The sequence below is a fragment of the Carcharhinus amblyrhynchos genome, chromosome 6 (assembly GCF_965287045.1).
Source record: "Carcharhinus amblyrhynchos chromosome 6, sCarAmb.v2.hapA, whole genome shotgun sequence".
Taxonomy (NCBI): Eukaryota; Metazoa; Chordata; class Chondrichthyes; order Carcharhiniformes; family Carcharhinidae; genus Carcharhinus; species Carcharhinus amblyrhynchos.
This window is the reverse complement of record NC_137329.1, coordinates 34,570,662-34,589,706: the sequence shown is the minus strand read 5'-3', so window position 1 is coordinate 34,589,706 and position 19,045 is coordinate 34,570,662. Positions and strand designations below refer to the sequence as shown.

The 19,045-nt window shown below is 41.1% G+C and overlaps 1 protein-coding gene across 5 annotated transcripts in view; it reads left to right on the top strand.

Annotated features, from left to right (window-relative positions):
* Positions 1-19,045, top strand: part of trim66 (tripartite motif containing 66) — a 210,952-nt gene that overhangs the window by 132,426 nt on the left and 59,481 nt on the right. For all 5 annotated transcript variants that reach the window (XM_080190176.1, XM_080190175.1, XM_080190179.1 and 2 more), the window contains one exon: positions 13,881-14,025. In XM_080190176.1, coding sequence (XP_080046302.1) covers positions 13,881-14,025 — 145 coding nt within the window. The remainder of the gene's footprint in view (positions 1-13,880; positions 14,026-19,045) is intronic.

The following is a 19,045-nucleotide window of genomic DNA, read 5'->3' as shown; positions in this document are numbered from 1 at the left end:
GTCGGGCAGCATGGTCGGTGCAGGCTTGGCAGGCTGAAGGGCTTGTTACTGTGCTGTAATTTTCTTTGTTCTTTGACAGGTGTGATTACAGAAGCGCATGATGTGAAGATTATATTGAAAGGGGAGAAAGAAATAGGTACAGCAGATTTGCTATAAAATTAGCATTACACTAGCTGCAAAGTCCTGCTGAAAAATATTTTGGGTTACTCAGACATGCTGGCAGAAATAGCAGGGGCATTGGTGACAATCTTCCAATTCTCATTGGATAAAAAATTAATGCTGGAGAAGTGAAACGTTGCTAATATTATATCATCATTTGAGAGAAGGAAGAGGGATAAACCAAGGAACTACCGATCAGTCAGTCAATGGTGAGGAAGTTATGGAAATACATTATTGGAGAGAGAATAACTTTACTAATCCCTCCTTAACTCTCACTGATCTATTCTGCTTCACCGCCTCCGCACTCTTAACAATCTCCATTTCTGCTCCTTTTCAGCTGTGAAGAGTCATGGACTAGAAACATTAATTGTGTTTCTCTTTTCACAGATGCTACCAGACCTGCTGAGTTTATTTAGCAACTTGTTTTTTTTACAAAATAACTTTAACTTGTAAAGCATAGGTTAAGCAAGGAAAGTCAACATGAATTTGTTAAAGGCAGATTGTGATTTAAATTTTTGTGGTAACATGATTCATTAGGTTAGAACAGTCAGTGTTTTGTATGTGGACTTTCTGGAGGCCTTCAACAAAATGCCACATAAGAGGAGTGCTTAGTAAAAAAGGAAGCCCACGGAACTAAGTGTCAAGTGGCAGTATGGATACAGGTCCAATGACGGGAAACAGGGTGGTGGTGGATTTGTGCTTTTTTAGACTGGAAGGTGGTTTGCAAGGGTTTACCTCAAAGGTTAGTTTTGGGTCCATCGATCTTCAAATTGTATACGTAACTTCAGTCCAGCTATAGGGAGTAGCATCTTGAAGTTTTCAGATGATACAAAACTTAGTTGATTGAGATGAGGACTAACTGTCGTCTTTAGAATAATACAACCAGGATGGTGAAATGGTCAGAAGCATGGCAGATGGAATTCAGTGCAGGGAAATGTGAAGCAATGCATTTTAGTATGACCGATTATGGAAAGAGCTTGCAACATAAATTGCATGTTCAATGTGAAAAGTGTAGATGAGCAGAGAAGCCTTGTCCATATAGACAAATTCTTAATGGTGTCAAGCAATTCAAAATTGTAATTCAAAATTCAAATAGAAGGTTCACTAGGCTGATACTGGAGATGAGGGGGTTAGCATATGAAGAGACACTAAATAGACTGGGTCTGTACTCGTTGGAGTTTAGAAGGCTGAGGGGGGATCTTAGGCAGACGTATAAGATAATGAAGGGGATAGATAGTGTAGAAGTAGAGAGATTCTTCCCGCTTAGAAAGGATAGCAGGACTAGAGGGCACAGCCTCAAGATAAGGGGGGGGAGCAGTTTAGATCAGAGTTGAGGAGGAACTTCTTCACTCAAAGGGTGGTGAATCTCTGGAATTCTCTGCCCTTGAAGTGGCGGAGGCTACCTCACTGAATATATTTAAGTCACGGGTAGATAAGTTTCTGATAGACAAGGGAATTGAGGGTTATGGGGAGAAAGCGGGAAAGTGGAACTGATCCACTTCAGATCAGCCATGATCTTACTGAATGGCGGGGCAGGCTCGAAGGGCTAGATGGCCTACTCCTGCTCCTATTTCTTATGTTCTTAAAATGTTTATGAAAACATTCATTACTTACAGAAACAAAGGAATCAAAGCCAAGAGATCATGCTAGAAATTAATAAATCATTGATCTGAGTATTGAAGCTTTGAGCACACACCCCAGAAAATAGGTAAAGACCTTTTAGAGCACAAAGGACACCAAGGACAAGGTATTTGGCTATGGAAAGAATTGAGGGAAAACTAGAACTATATTTTTCGGACAATGGAAGGTTTTGATAATCAGGGAAAAACAACTTTTTCATCCCTTTTGGTGACTGGGTCAATAATTAAATTCAGATTATTGGCAGAGGAGCAAGAGGGAAGATGGAGAGAAGATTTTCTTGGATCAGGAATGCTTTACCTGAAAAGATGGTGGAAAATGATTTGCTAATTGAGTTGAGCAGGTACTTGTGGATAAGGAAATTAGAAGGTGTAGGATAAAAAATGGGGTTGTGGGACTAAGTATGCCTGCTCTTTGAAAGAGCCGGGGGAAAGGAGTGAATAAGGTTTTGTAATTCTGGAGTACGGTTGGCACAATAATGCACATTTCATGGTTTCTGAATGCTAACATTTGAAAGTGTCACAATGAATAAGGCATTGAGCAGAATTAGGTTGCCCTGCCATTCAATCATGCCTGATATTTTTCTCATTACTGTTCTTCTGCCTTTTCCCCGTAACCCCTGATCAAAGAACAAGGAAAATTACAATACAGGAACAGGCCCTTCGGCCCTCAGAGCCTGCACCGACCATGCTGCCCAACTGAACTAAAGACCTATCTATCTCTGTCTTAAAGACGCTCAATGAACTGGCCTCCACAGCCTTCTGCAGCAGAGTTCCACAGAATCGCCACTCTCTGGCTGAAAAAATTCCTCTTCACCTCTTTTAAAGAATTGTCCCTTCAGCCTGAGGTTGTTCCCTCAGGTTCTAGTTTTTCCAACTAGAACCACTCTATCCAGGCCTCACATTATCCTGTAAGTTTCAATAAGGTTCCCCCTCATCCTCCTAAACTCCAACGAGTACAGGCCCTAAGTCCTCAACTGTTTCTCATACGACAAGCTTTTCATTCCAGGGATCATTCTTGTGAACCTCCTGTGGACTCTTTCCAAAGCCAACACATCCTTCCTTGGATGTGAGGCCCAAAACTGCTCAAAATACTCCAAATGGGGTCTGACCAGCACCTTATACAGCCTCAGAAGTATATCCCTGCTCTTGTATTCTAGCTCTTTCAGCATGAATGCTAACATTGCATTTGCCTTCCCAGCTGCCAACTGAACCTGCATGTTAACCTTAAGAGAATCTTGAACAAGGACTCCCAAATCCCTTTGTTTCTGATTTCCTAAGCATTTCCCCATTTAGAAAATAGTCTATGCTTCCATTCTACCTTCGGCAGTGCATAACCTCACACTTTTGCATATTCAATTCCAGCTGCCACTTTATTGACCACTTTCCTAACCCATCCAAGTCCTTCTGCAGCCCCCTTGCTTCCTCAGTACTACCTGTGCCTCCACATATCTTTGTATCTTCTGTAAACTTAGCAACAGTGCTTTTCAGTTCCTTCTTCCAAATTGTTAATGTATATTGTGAAAAGTTGTGGTCCTAGCACCGACCCCTAAGGCACACCACTTGTCACCGGCTGCCATCCTGAAAAAGATCCCTTTATCCCCACTCTCTGCCTTCTGCCAGTCAGCCAATCCTCTATCCATGCCAGGATCTGACCCTTAACACCATGGACTCTTATTTAACAGTTTCCTATGTGAGACCTTGTCAAAAGCCTTCTAGAAATCTAAATAAACCACATCCACTGGTTCTCCTTTATCTAACTTCCTTGTTACCTCCTCAAAGAGCTCTACAGATTTGTCAGACATGAGCTTCCTTTGATGAAGTCATACTGACTCAGTCCTACTTCATCATGCACTTCCAAGTACCCTGTGATCTCACCTTTAATAACGGACTCTCAAATCTTGCCAATGACTGAAGTAAGTCTAACTAGCCTATAATTTCCCATCTGCTGTCTCCCTTCCTCCTTTAAACAGCAGTGTTACATTAGCTACTTTCCAGTCCTCTGGCACCCTTCCTGACTCCAGTGATTCCTGAAAGATCACCATCAATTTCCAAGTGCCTCTGCAATTTCCTTAGCTGTCTCTTCCAGAACCCTGAGGTGTAGTTCACCCGGTCCAAGTGATTTATCCACTTTCAGACCTTTCAGTTTCCCCAGAACCACCTTCTTAGTGAGGGCCACTATGCTCACCTGTGCCCCCGACTCTCCTGGAGCTCTAGCATCTATCTGGTATCTTTCACTGTGAAGGGTGATGCAAAGTAATTCTTCAGTTCCTCTGCCTTTTTGTTTCCTGTTGTTACTACTTCAGCCTCATTTTCCAGTGATCCAATATCTATTTTTGCACCTTTCTTGCCTTTTATATATTGAAAAAAACTCTTCCTATCTTCTTTTATATTACTTGCTAGCTTGCAGTCATATTTCATCTTCTCCCTCCCTTATTGTTTTTTCAGTTGTCTTCTACTCACTTTTAAAGTCTTCCTAATCTTCTGGCTTCCCACTAATCCTTGCCACATTATGTGCCTTTCCTTTTACTCTGATGGTGTCTTTGACTTCCCTCGTCAGCCATGGATGCCTCATCCTCTCCGTAGCATGTTTCCTCCTCCTTGGAATGAATTCCTTTTGTGCCTCCTGAATATCCCCCAAAAACCCCTGCCATTGCTTCCCTGCTAGGTCTTCCCTGCTAGGCTCCCTTTCCAATCAACTGTGGCCAGCTCCTCCTCCTTGTCGTTGTAGTTACCTTTATTTAATTGTAATACCATTACATCTGATTCCCGCTTCTTCTCCTCAAACTGCAGTGTAACTTCTATCATTATTGTGGTCACTGCTCCCTAAGGGTTCCTTCACCTTAAGTTCCCTAATCAAGTCTGCCTCATTACACATCACCAAATCCAGAATTACCTGTTTCCTAAGCTGTTCCAAAAAAAAATCTCTTAGACATTCCACAAATTCTTTTCCTTGGGATCCATTACCTACTTGATTTTTCCCAGTCCATCTGCATATTGAAGTCCCCCATGATTACTGTAATATTGCCTCTTTTATATGCCTTTTCCATCTCCTGATTTTCTGCCCCACGTCCTGACTACTGCTAGTGGGCCTGTACATAACTTGCATCAGGTCCTTTTTTACCGTTGCGATTCCACAACTCTACCCAGAGAGATTCTATGTTTTTTTTGATCCTATATTGCTTCTTGCTATCAATTTAACTTCATTCCTCACTAGCAATGCAACCCCGCCCCATCTGCCTGAACTTTTAATAGGACACAAATCCTTGGGTAAGATGCCCTTTTGGAGAGTTAGTGTAGTCTCGATGGGCTGATTGGCACTGTATGGATTCTATGGTTCTAATGGGGAAAGTAGTAGCTTTTGGGATCATCTGAAGAGTGAGCATTGGGGTAACTTTGTAACCACGATTTGTGTTTCACTATTTCTCACATCATTGAAGGCTGGCCATACAAAAACTATTTGGGATAGACCACAAGTGAAGTCTCACCAACTGATTGGCTGGCAGCTCAGGTGCTGCGGGTGTTGTTGCCCAACAAGGGGAATACACACGGTGGGTCATGCGAGGGCTGCTGTTGGATGTTTTGAGAGTAGCCTAGCACTTCACGTCGTTAGTGTATGCTTAAACTGGACCAGCTGATGGGCAACACGACAGCTCTGTGACTATCACTGTTTGCTGTGCAGGTACATGGATTTGGGCCAGTATCTGTGGGAGTTTGTGTGTTCTCCCTGTGCTTGCGTGGGTTTTCTCTGGGTGCTCCAGTTTCCTCCCACACCCCAAAGATGTGCTCTTAGACTGATTGGTGTAACAAATTGTCCCTAAATTAGTCTCCCCTCAATCTGGTTTCCAATGTGGAGTGCCATAAGCGTAGACAAAGGTCATGGGTGGAAGGGGGAAACTCGCAATGTTAAAATGGCGGCGCGGGCTCGTTGGGCCAAAGGGCCTGTTTCCCGTGCTGTGTTGCTCTTTGTTCTTTGACTACAAGCAGTTCCACCAAGAATGCCTCATGATTCGGAGTGGAGACCTTGCTTTTAGGTGGGAAGGAATCAGGCATTCTAGGGTGGAATGGAAGGGAGATAAGGGAAGTGGATTTTACAGGCCTAGGAGGAGACACAAAGCTGGGTGAGTGGGTGGGTGGGTGGTGCCACCAATGTGTACAGGAACCACCCTGCTGCTTTTTTCCTTTATCTCTGATGATGAAATAAGGGGCTCCTTACTTTCATTGGCTTTCCACTGAGCAGCATATAATGATGCCTATAGTTGCCATTTAATTGGCAGTTCAGGCCGCAGTCAGCCCAAGATATTATGGGGAATGCATTGGTATGTGCAGGAAGATGGTGGGTTAGCTGCCCATCATATTTTATGTGGCTTCTCCCCTTGCCACATCCATGCATGGCAAGGGGCTGTAAAACCCAGCACAATGTGTACAGCTTCAAGGTGTAAGCATAGTTGCAATTAATGTATAAAACATATTCAACAAGTCACCAGAGGATCATATAATTGTTAGTCATTAGTCTGTACATGAATAATAGTTTGCATAACATTCAACCACACAGTGAATTAGGAAATATAGATGTACAGAATCAGGCAGGAAAACTATAGGTACCTGGACATCTTGATGTTAAGCTGAAATTCTGTACGCACTCACGCAACCAGGATAGAGTGGCAGGTTGCAGGTGAGCTATAAAATTTGAATATCATGGCAGTTGTGCCACTTACCTGCCCCTGCTGCAATTTTACCAGACAGGAGAGGAGTTGTGTGGCCCACTCTCTTGTGGCCAATTGAGGCTCTTGCAAAACCCTACTGGTGAGTTTTACCTGCAGTACAGGTGTCAATGGTGTGTCCAGCCCATCAGCTGACATGTGGCAGTTAGGTGCCTCTTTTTCACGTCACATGTACCCATCAGTGTCACCCCCTACCTTGCCACTCTGGCCTCCCACACCACCCTGGATTTACCACCTTTTGGGCTCCATTGGTGGCTGTACTTCAGGGGATTGATTACCTGCAGTCTTAACAATGGCCAGCATTCATTAGTGGTGCTGCTGGGTTAAGAGAGAGCTGATGTGGATATGCCGGCGTTGGACTGGGGTAAACATAGTAAAAAGTCTGACAACACCAGGTTTAAGCCCAACCGATTTATTTGATAGTACACTCACTAGCTTTTGGGTTAGTCCCTTCGTCAGGTGAATGGATTGGCCAGCAGCTCTCAAAGGTAGAACTTCCTACCCAATGGGGGCAGGTGTCCCACCTCCAAACCAATTTATGGCTGGGTGGCTTTTAAATGGCTACAGGTGAACCAGCCAAATGGGTGTGAATTCACCAATGGCTTTTACACTGGGGAGCAGTGGTAGGGATGGGGGAGTTCAGTGTAAAATTCAGCCTCTAAATTGCTCGTGGAAGTGAGTAACATAAATAGTTAGCATTAAACAAGTTAGACTCTTGGATGGCTTAGACATATTACATTAGATTGTCTGTAGAATGTTTTAAAATACACACTTAGCATAACAACTGCTGGGGGAACAAAATAACCTGTTGTAGAGATTCAGTCAATATTGCGGTACACCCTGTGGGACGGATACTGGTTGCGTTAACCTATTGCACATATCAGCATTTTGGAGAAATTACTTGGATTGGTTTTATTCTCCAAAAGTCAGTCTCCCTTAATTTCCAACACACTATATATTGCATAGTGTGTTGGAAATTAAGGGAGACTGACTTTGGAAGAATCAAATCAACCCAAGTAATTGTCCATCCAATTCATTCAAATGATACTGTGATACTGTATCAATTAATGTTCACTTTTCTTTCAGGTATCTTTTATTTTCCTGCTTTCTCATCAAATTTTCAGTTCAGATGGAATACAATATTATAAGCAGTAAAGGCTCTCCAGTGTGGTCTCTAAGTTGGCCTTCACCAAGTGTAGGCGTGGATTAAAATGATGTTGGACTACTAAACTAGGTCCAGGACAATCAAACTTAAAGCTATCCTTGTCTAATTCCACTCCATTTGCTGGATAGCAGGATTGAGTACTGCAATTGCCCCACATCATTGACTTTGGATGTGTAGGTGTATCAGGGCCTTGGTTGAGTCAGACCAGGGATAACAACTCCAATCCTGCTAGCTTCTTTTCTTGTTTATTAAAATCGGTGTCTAATCCTGGGACACTTCAGGGCAAAAAAATATTTTAAAGCTAACTATTCTTGGCTGTTGTGCCTCGGTGCAACACCCTAGCTACAGAGATATATTATAACCCCAATAGTCTCTGCTTCCACTGTGCTGACCTTGAACTTTTTGCTAAATTATGTTTAAAGATTCACATTGCTGCATCAGATGTAAATACACAAATGTAAACTAAAGTGAGTTGTCACATTTATGAAGTTAGGACAACCTGCAACCTAATTTCCTGTTTCTGTGATGATTGGGGTTGTCTGCAGTCCGCCCACATTAAAAGGCGCTATCACAAATAGACTTTTCAGTATTCAGGTCTGAGTCAGCAAGAATGTTAAAGTACAAGAACTTTACAGTACTAAGAATACTTTTGTTCATTTACTGTTGTCATTGAAGGAAATGCGTATCCTGCAAATCTTTACTGTAGTGAGCTCAACTGACAAAACTGTATAATGTGAGTTTCGTGAATCTTTTCCTTGGAGGAGAACAAATGTGGAAGATGACACCCTTGTGAAATTACAGAATAGTTGAGTTCCTATTGGCTGAACCATTCAGAAATATCTCATTTGAAAATTTACTTTTATAACCTTTTAAAATCTTTTACTTCTTTACTATAGGAGAACATCTGAAAAGCATATGCTGAATTCATAGAATTCCTACATTATAGAAGAAGGCCATTTAGCCCATTGAGTCCACACCAACTCTCTCGACAGAGTATCCCATCTAGGCTCTCACCCCTGCCTTATCCCCGTAACCCCACACATCTTGGGAAACTAAGGGGCAATTTAGCATGGCCAATCCACCTAACCTGCACATCTTTGGACGGTGGGACGAAATGAGAACACCCCGAAGAGAAACATGCAGATGCATAAGGTGCAAACTCCACACACACAGTCACTCAAGGAATTGAACCTGGGTCCCTGGCACTGGAAATGCTAACCACTATGCCACCCCATAGCCAATGTCACCACCATTTCACAATCATAGAATCATATGGTGCAGAACAGGCCCACCAAGTCCATCCCAACACATTAGAAAAACCTGAACTGCCACCTAATCCCATCTGCCAGCACTTGGCCTAATAGCTTAACAATGACTTAAATTCAAAGTAATTTTAATTTCTAGGAACTGGAGAGGAATTTTGTGCACAGCACAATCACATTTATTGCAGTCACGTTTGCTGCAATATTGCACCAGTGCCTGTTTTTTTTTTGTGTGACACTAGTGCTTTAGAAACAGGATGGGAGAATAGGGACTAGGGGCTGGTATCGGCCTTGACGACCCAAAGGAACATTCTGTATATTGATTTGAAATTTGGCAGATTAGAAGCTCAGTTACTGAAATTATGCATCATGTTTTAAAAATATTTTTCTTTTGAAAACATGGTTATAGAGATCAGGGTCTGCTGCTGTGCAGCTGTAGGGGGAAGCATTCTGTTGCCCCTCCAAGGGGCCTGGGACTCATCTATCTTCTTCAGTCCTTTTATTAGTGCTTTCCTGTATTCACTGACTCACCCCTCAGTGCTTGCCACAATATTTTCTATTGTTATCCCCTCAGCTGGCACTGCATACCAAATATTGAAATTGTGATGGGTGTCAAAGAAGCTCTTTCCTGCAGTTTCTGTGAAAGGTTTGTTGGTTATCTGAACTGCCAACATTTCGAACCAGCCTGGAAATGTCCTTCTGTATGCAAAAAGTTTGATGTGGATTTCTCTTGTCCATTTGAGGTAACAAATAAATACATATAGAGTTCAAAGACTTTCTGTTTCCTAGTTAAATATAAATCCTGTTTACTAAACAAGAAGTTGAATTTAAAAACCAGTTGGAGCAATAATTATGAGCTGAAATTGTATTAATAGGTCGTGACTTTCAAGCTTCTGAGTGTTGAATTTGGGTGATACCCCTAAAATGTGTTGGGGAATCCCTTTTGGAATTTTACAGGCAAGGATTTGCACCATGATTGTTTAGAAATGCTGGATAAAACTGGATGAATTCCTGAAGCAGATGATAAAGGGGTATGGAAAGAAAGCAGGCAATAAGATATGTTGGGATTGCTAGAGCAAAGGGCTGGCAGACAGAATGGGTTGAATTTTCCCTTGGACATTGGAAGCCCTATGTTAGAAGCATTTACTTGTCCAGAACCAAGAAATTTCAATAGTTTGCCTGCTGGCTTAAATTCATAGACTAATTATCCATCTGCATATTCATCATCCATTCAGAGATGACTAGTTGAATGCAGATACAGGGTGGACAATCAAAGGGGCCATAGAAAGGGCCGAACTGGCAATTGAACTGGGAAACGTAAGCACTGCTCAGGCAGGCAGAAAATGAGAGAACCACACGATAGAGGCACTCAAAGTCCAAATAGCATACTATAAACAGCAGCCTGAAATATTTTGTAGTTGTGCTGTACACACTGTTGTGTGTACAGAGGTAATGGCTCAAAATGCCTGTGAATGTGCTGCTAACAACCTTTGTGCTTATTTTTACATTAAAATCTTATGATGTGGCATTAGCTTCCCACAGTGAAACTGCCTGTTGCTAGGCTGCTGATAACAGCAGAGAGCCTGTGTGCCATTTTTTTTGTAAAATTTCATTGCAGTGCCAGATTTGAGGATAATTACCCTTCTAGTTACTTTAATTGGCTATCCAAAATTGTCAGGTGGGTAGCTGTTCTCACTAGGAGACAGTAAATTAAACAGGAACATACTTGAAAGTTGACCTAACATGCCGCATTTTAAACTTCCACGCTCCTCTGTTTGCCTCAGCAGGCCTGGTAAAATTTTGGTCAATGGACCAAATAGTTTCCTTTTATGCTGTAAACCTTATTATTCTAAACCAGTTATAGCACCCTCACAATGGATATGATTTACAGTTGATGTATTGCATACTGCTGGTACAACTAATGTGCTATTCTAGCTATATAATTCTATGGTAAAATAAGAATATTGACCACAGAATATTGCACCATTATGTTCTTGTCTTTTCACTGTGAAAGCAAACTATAACTATAGTCTGCAATTGTATCCAAGTCAACAGTTAATGCCACAACATTAATCAAACAAGCTCTACATTCAGGTTATCTTTTGTTTCCACGTGAAATACAGTTATCAGGATTATTTAATATAGGCCTTTCCTTTTAAAGCATTTGAATCCTAATCTTATGTTAAGTGTCCTTTTTCTTTTAAAAGCTAGTCATTATGTCAGGCACCGACAGAGAAGCTGAGTAAGGCTTTAGGAGTTGGAATACCAGAGGGTTGGCAGCGTGAGATAGGGCCATGGGGTGGCAGAGGCCACTCCAGAATGATGCTCATTGGATCTCTCAGCTGTATGTCAGATCTGGCATGAGACTACTTTAAAACAAAACTCATCACATTAAGTGGGAATATGAGCATGTCCAACATTAACCCAATCCATTCCTAATATAGCAAGTCTCCGTTTTCAGTCATTTCACTTCAGTCATTTCTTTCAACAGAGGGTGAGAAAGAAAAAGGGGTTTATTTAACAAGCTAATTAGACTGGATATCTGGTTGAAATCAGACCAATTGGTGAATATAAACAAAGGCAAAATACTACAGCTGCTGACAAAGTGAATTATGAGCAAATGCTGGAAATATCTAGCAGATTGTGTAACATCTATGGAAAGAGTGGTTAGTGACCTTTTTGCCAGAACTAGAAGAGATTTTAAGCCAGCACAGAGGCAGGAGTGAATAAATGAACAGCAAAATCATCAGCAGCAAAGACTATTATCTGGTGCTCCATCTCACTTTTTTAGTGCTTTCCTGAAGCCAACTTACTAATGGGCACAGTGGCCATGACCACCCCTCATAATGACAATCCATTGAAATTAAATGACAATGTTAAGAGTTCTGAGAGGATGGCTCCATGTTGAGATTGCCCCTCTATCCCTTACCAGCATTGCTAGTCTGTAGCATTCTCAATACTGGAGGACTTCATATTGGCCTTCCAGTATTAGGAAACTGCTAATCATCCTTAACTGGAGAGCAAACAAGCCCTATGTTAGTGGTAGCCATGATGTGGAGATGCCAGTGGACACAGTAAGAAGTCTCATAACACCAGGTTAAAGTCCAACAGATTTATTTGGAATCACGAGCTTTTGGAGTGTGATGAAGATGCAGTGTTCTGGAAGCTCATGATTCCAAATATACCTGTTGGACTTTAACTTGGTGTTGTGAGATGACTTACTTTGTGTAAGAGGAATTCTCTGAGGTGTTTCCCTTAGATGCTCTGTACTTGTTGAGCCTCACTCAACCAATACATAGACTGCAAAACACAGTGCATAGGATGAAAAGGATTTTATTTGCTAGTGCATGGATCAAGAGAGACACAGTCAATGAGGAATGACTGATGTCTCTGATCTAATATTGCAAAGTTAGATTATTGTATTATTCTGAACATTTCAATATCCTGCCTAGTCTCATCAATCAGACTGCAGGGCCCGATCACAATATTACACATTACCTTAGCCAATAACATCCCACCTGTCATTGTAGTTTCCTTCATCTACCTAAGAAACCTAACCCATGTCATTTAACTGTAACCAAGGCCATAGCTAACACCTGCAAATTTTAATTGGTGAAAGGAGTCACTGTTTTGTTGGAACCAGGGCCTCCTTTATCAGCTTGAGAGACTGCTTCAGCCTTGCTACCCTTAAGTAGCAGGTCTATGATTACACTTGTTTTTGTGTATCCAAAAAAGATTACAGAAGTTGCCTTTCTGTGCTCCATTGTGTTAAAAGAATTCGGCCTGTCTACCACTGTTTCCCATCATGCTGCATTCAAAACAAAGTTGGCCAAGGCGCACAATATATTTATATATTGAAAATACAATTTAAGCTTATAATACTTGGTTAATTTGTGGTTGTATAATTTATAATATCTTTGCATATTTTGTTCTAGGCACTTTGAATTCTCACTATATATAAGGCACTTTATTACCTTAACATAGTCTGCTTATTATAGTAAAACTAAAATGAAGGGCCTCATACTAAGAATGGTATACTGCACCACCCCCCCCCCCCCCCCCCCCACCCCCGCAAATCACTGTTAGTGGTCGTCTCCAGAATTTGATCCTGACCCAGAACGTAAAATTCAGCCTGTTATTGGGTAAGATGATGGACTTTTGCTCTGTCTCTGGCTTTTGTTATATCTGACTGATATCGGCAACAAGATGGAAAAATGTTTAGCTCCTAAGTATTGATGATCTCACCCTTACCAGGCAAGAACAATTGTCAAAAATATTTGACTAGAAATCAATTGCACTTGCAAGCAACATTTAATTATACGTATGTTTGTCAGGATTTCTTTTTAGTTTCCAGTAATGTAAACCACTAGGAAGGAAAACTCAGCACACTGCATGAATAAATATGTTCCAATCTACTTGTAGAGTTGATCTTGCAGGCTAGGCTAAATGGCTATCATCTATGTACTTGCAAGCACCACCCATATACATATAGCTCTGCCTTTGTTCTTTTCGCGGTTCAATCATTTGTTCTTCTGAAAGAGATACTGCAGTGCATTATTTCCTGTTGGTCAGCTACATGGAGCATAGTGGCTGTGCTCTTTTTAGCACTGTATAAAACCATCACGTGACATTTTGGAAGAGGAAAGCTGCAGCTTTGTATTGAAAAGGACACGTAGCAAATTCAGAAGCCAATGTTACACATGTGTGAACAAGTAATGATATTTCCATGGAAGCAATAACAACTATGTATGGCCTCAACCATTCTCTTGTCTCTAAGTTACAGGAATTTTGATAATGCTAAAAATGTCAGTATTTGCACAGTAAGATGCTACCTTAAACAGAAATTCTACAAGGCCTAACCGAATTTGAAGTCTTGTGTGCATGATTTTTGAACTAATTACCTGATTTTACAATGTTTGTTTGTTTTCACCAGCACTGTTCAAACTGTGAAGAAGATAAACCAGCCCTCAATTTCTGTTCAGACTGCAGTAAATGGCTGTGCAGTACATGCTCAGAAGAACATGTGCATGGGAAGGATACAAAGCATCATAAGTTGTCTACCCCAGAGCGTAATACGGGTAAGATATTTCACAGCTCTAAAGTAAAAATTGATTGGTCCTGCAAAAAAAAGTTTCAGTATAGGAAATGATATGCATTTGAAGATATTATATATTTTTAAAGCTTTTCACAACTAGATTCAGAGAGAAAATTTAAACTTAAGGCTATAATATTGAAGATATGAAATAGGGGAATGAATTGGAGGTGGGCAAATTCTATCTACATGCACCACTAAAGCTTTATTTTTGTCTAATTTATTTTAAGATCAAGCATACGTCCTACTCATTTTCTCCATCCTTCTATCATTCAATGTTTATTATGATTTAAGATTGCATTTTAGTTGTTAAAGTAAGCATTATCTGGAAAGGCCAAGCACATTATTAAAAAAAAATGCAGGCAAATAGCATGGTTAAATGTGTGGTGAAATGGACACAATACATTTAAAATTGCTGAAATATGCTGATGTCTATGAATAGTATAAAAACTTGCTAGATGAAAAGCAAATGGTCATGCTAATGTTAGTTTGTTTCAGCATTAGGTACTTGGATTACATAATTGATCTGCTTGTCTGTTTCAGATCTATAATGAAGAGACATTGTAAAAAAAATCTAACAGTCAGTTCAAGATTGTAAACTCATTGTGGTTTGATTTCTGCTTAAACCAATCAATTTCTCTTCAGGTTTATAATGTCATCAGATCCATTAACTTGATTGCAGCCTTGCAGTCACTCCCAAGAAACCGTATTCTCGCTAATTTAAGCCTTTGAACCAGACTAAATATGTGAACTTGACGTCACCAATGTTGTTCAATTTTATACATATAGTTGTTTGCCATTTCGGAGGGCATTTAAGAGTCAGCCACTTTGCTATGAGCCTGGAGTCACATGTAGATCAAGTAAGGGTGGCAGATTTCCTTCCCTAAAGGACATCAGTGAACCAGTGGGTTTTTATGATGGTGTGGTAGTTTATGGTCATAGTTAGACTTTGAATTCCAGATTTCTGTTCCATTCAGATTTCACAATCTGCCTTGGTGGGGCTTGAAACCAGGTTCCCAGAGCATTATCCTGGATCTCTGGATTACTAGTCCAGTGACAATGCCACTAAGCCACCATCTCCCCACAGAGTAAGAGCAGGAGTAGGCCACTTGGCCCTTCAAGCCTGGTCTGCCAGTCAGTTAGATCATGACTAATCTAATTGTAACTTCAGCATTCTTGTATGTCTCTGATTGCCTTTCACCCCTTGTTAATCAAGAATCTATCTAGCTCTACCTTAAAAATATTCAAAGACTTTGCTTCCACTGTCTTTTGAAGAAGAGAGTTCCGAAGGCTTCTGACTGTCAGAGAAAATGATTCTTCTAATCTTTGTTAAAAATGAGGGGTGGCTAATTTTAGACAGTGAGTCCCAATTATAGATTCTCCCAGCAAAGGAAACATCCTCTCTCCATTCACCATGTCAAGGCCCTTTGGTATCTTAAAGGTCCCAATGTTGCCCTTCTAAAGTCCATTGCGTACAAGCCTAACCTGGCTGACCTTTCCTTATCCTCCACCCATTTCTGCTGTTAGTCTAGTAAATCTTCTCTGAACTGCTTCTAATACACTTACAGCTTTCCTAAAATAAGGAGACCATATTGTACACCAGATTCCAGATTGATTTTAACAGTGCCCTGTACGATAGAAGCATAATTCAATTCTCCTTACGAATTATTTCATTCCCTTAACTTTCCTAATTATTTGCTGATGGAAGGGGTCATCAGCAGTGCTATCAAGTAGCACCTACTTAGCAATAACCTGCTCACTGATGACCAGGTTGGGTTCTGCCAAAGCTGTTCAGCTCCTCATTAAAACATTGATCCAAACATTGACAAAAGACGAACTCCAGAGGTGAGATGAGGGTAACTGCACTTGACGTCAACACCACGTTTGATCGAATGTGGCATCAAGGAACCCCTGTGAAACTGGAGTCAGTGGGAATTGAGGGGAAAAATCTCCTCTGGTTGGAGTAATTTTAACTCCTCAGATGCAGTCTGTGTCCATATACCGTAAGACTTGAACATTCAGCCTTCTATTGACAAGTAATAAGTAACATCATGTCAAACGATGACCCCCCCCCCCCCAACAAACATCCTGCGGGGGTTACCAATTACCATAAACTAATCTGGACCAGCTATCTAAATAGACTGACTACAAGAGCTGGTCAGAGGCTGGGAATTCTGCAGCAAGTAACTTGCCTCCTGTCTCACCAAAACCTGTCCAGTCCCTACAAGGCAAAAGGAGTTTGATGGAATTTGCACTTGCCTGGATGGGTGCAGCTCCAACTGCACTCAAGAAGCTAGACATCTGTCAGGACAAAGTAGCCTGCTTGATTGGGACCCCAGCCATCAGGAGCATTCATTCCATCAACCATCGACATACCAAAGCAGGGACAGCAGTCTGTAACATCTATAACCTCATTAAGCAATTCACCAAGACTCCTTCAACAACATCTTTCAAACCCGTTGGCTGTACTACCTAGAAGGACAAAGGGCAGCAGATGAATGGGAACACCACCACCTGCAAGTTCTCTTACAAGCCCACATATCCTAACATAGACCTGATGCCTGTAAAAATGGTACAGCAATTATCATGGGGGATTTTAATCTGCGTATCAATTGGCTTAACTAGGTCAATCAAGGCAGCCTTGAGGAATTCATAGAATGTTTCCTGATAGCTTCCTTGAACAGTAATGGAATCTACGAGGAGCAAGCTATCCTAAATCTGGTCCTGTGTAATGAGACAGGAATAATTAATGATCTTACAGATAGGGATCTGCTCGGAAGAATCAATTACAGTATGATTGAATTTAAAATACAGACGGAGCATGAGAAGGTAAAATCCAATACCAGTGTCTTGTGCTTAAACAAAGGAGACTACAAAGGTATGAGGGAAGAGTTGGCTAAGGTAGACTGGGAACAAAAACTTTATGGTGGGACAATTGAGGAACAGTGGAGGACTTTCAAAGCAATCTTTCAGTGCTCAGCAAAAGGATATGCCAGTGATAAGGATGGACTGGAGAAAAAGGGACAATCAGCCATTGCTTATTAGGGAAATAAGAGGGTATCAAATTGAAAGAAAATGCACAAAGTGGCAAAGATTAGTGGGAACCTAGAGGATTGAGAAATCTTTAAAGGACAACAGAAAACCACGAAAAAAGCAATAAAGAAAAGTAAGATGGATTATTAGATAAACTAGCTCAGATAGCAAAGGTTTCTACAAATATATAAAATGAAAAAGAATGGCTGAAGTAAACATTGGTCCTTTAAAGGATGAGAAGGGAGATGTAATAACTGGAAATGAGAAAAGGGCTGAGGCATTGAACAGGTAATTTGTGTGGGTCTTCACATTGGAAGACGCAAATAACATGCCAAAAATTGATGGCAAGAAGACTATGGCAGGTGAGGACCTAGAAACTATCATTATCACGAAAGAGATAGTGTTGGGCAAGTTAATGGGGCAAAAGGTAGACAAATCTTCTGGTCCTGATGGAATGCATCTCAGGGTACTAAGATGGCAGGAGAAATAGCAAATGCACTAGTGGTAATTTACCAAAATTCACTGATTTGGAAAACAGCAAATGTGATGCCACTGTTTAAAAAAGAAGGTAGACAAAAGGCAGATAACTCTAGGCCAGTTAGCTTAACTTCTGTAGTGAGGAAAATGCTTGAATCTATAATTAAGGAAGAAATAGCAAGACATCTGGATATAAATTGTCTCATTAGTAAGATGCAGCATGGGTTCATGAAGGGAAGGTCATGTTTGACTAATTTGGTGGAATTCTTTGGCCACTGCACATGTAATGTTCTCAATGGGGAACTTGTGGATGTGGTGTATCTAGATTTCCAGAAGGCATTTGACAAGGTGCCGCTACTTAATACAAAGGTGCATGGTGCTACAAGTAATGTATTAGCATGGATAGAGGATTGTTAATTAACAGAAAGCAAAGAGTGGGGGTAAATGGGTGTTTTTCTGGTTGGCGATCAGTGACTAGTGGTGTGCCTCAGGGATCAGTGTTAGGACTGCAGTTGTTCACGATTTACATAGATGATTTGGAATTGGGGATCAAGTGTAGTGTGGCAAAATTCGGAGGTGCTACTAAGATGAGTGGCAGAGCAAAGTGTGCAGAGGATGCTGAAAGTCTGCAAAGGGATATAGATGGTCTGACTGGGTGAGGGTCTGGCAGATGGAGTACAATGTGATCATCCATTTTGGTAGGAATAACAGCAAAATGGACTATTATTTAAATGGTAAAAAATTGCAACATGCTACTGTGCAGAGGGACTTGGATGTCCTTGTGCAAGAATCACAAGGAGTTGGTTTGCATGTACAACAGGTAATTAAGAAGGCAAATGAAATTTTGGCTTCATTCCTGGAGGGATGAAGTTTAAAAATAGCAAGGTTATGTTGCAGTTGTATGAGGTGCTGGTGAGGCCACACCTGGAGTACTATGTACAGTTTTGGTCTCCTTACTTGAGAAAGGATAAATTGGCACTGGAGGGGTTGCAGAAGAGATTCACTAGGTTGATTCTGGAGTTGAGAGGGTTGGCTTATGAGGAAAGACTGAATAGACTGGGGCTCTATTCATTGGAATTCGGAAGAATGAGAGGAGATGTTATAGAAACATATTATGAAGGGAATAGATAAGATGGAAGCAGGGTAGTTGTTTCTACTGGCAGGTGAAACTAGAACTAGGGGACATGGCCTCAAAATAAGGGAGAGCAGATTTAGGACTGAGTTGAGGAGGAGCTTCTTCACACAAAAGGTTGTGAATCTGTGGAATTCCCTGCCGAGTGAAGCAGTTGAGGCTACCTCATTGAATGCTTCTAAGGCAAGGATAGATAAATTTTTGAACAGTGAAGGAATTAAGGGTTATGGTGAGTGGGTGGGTGAATGGAGCTGAGTCCACAAAAAGATTAACCATGATCTTATTGAATGTTGGAGCATGCTCGATGGGCCAGATGGCCGCCTATGGCTCCTAGTTCTTGTATCTCTTCCTTCAATATCATTGG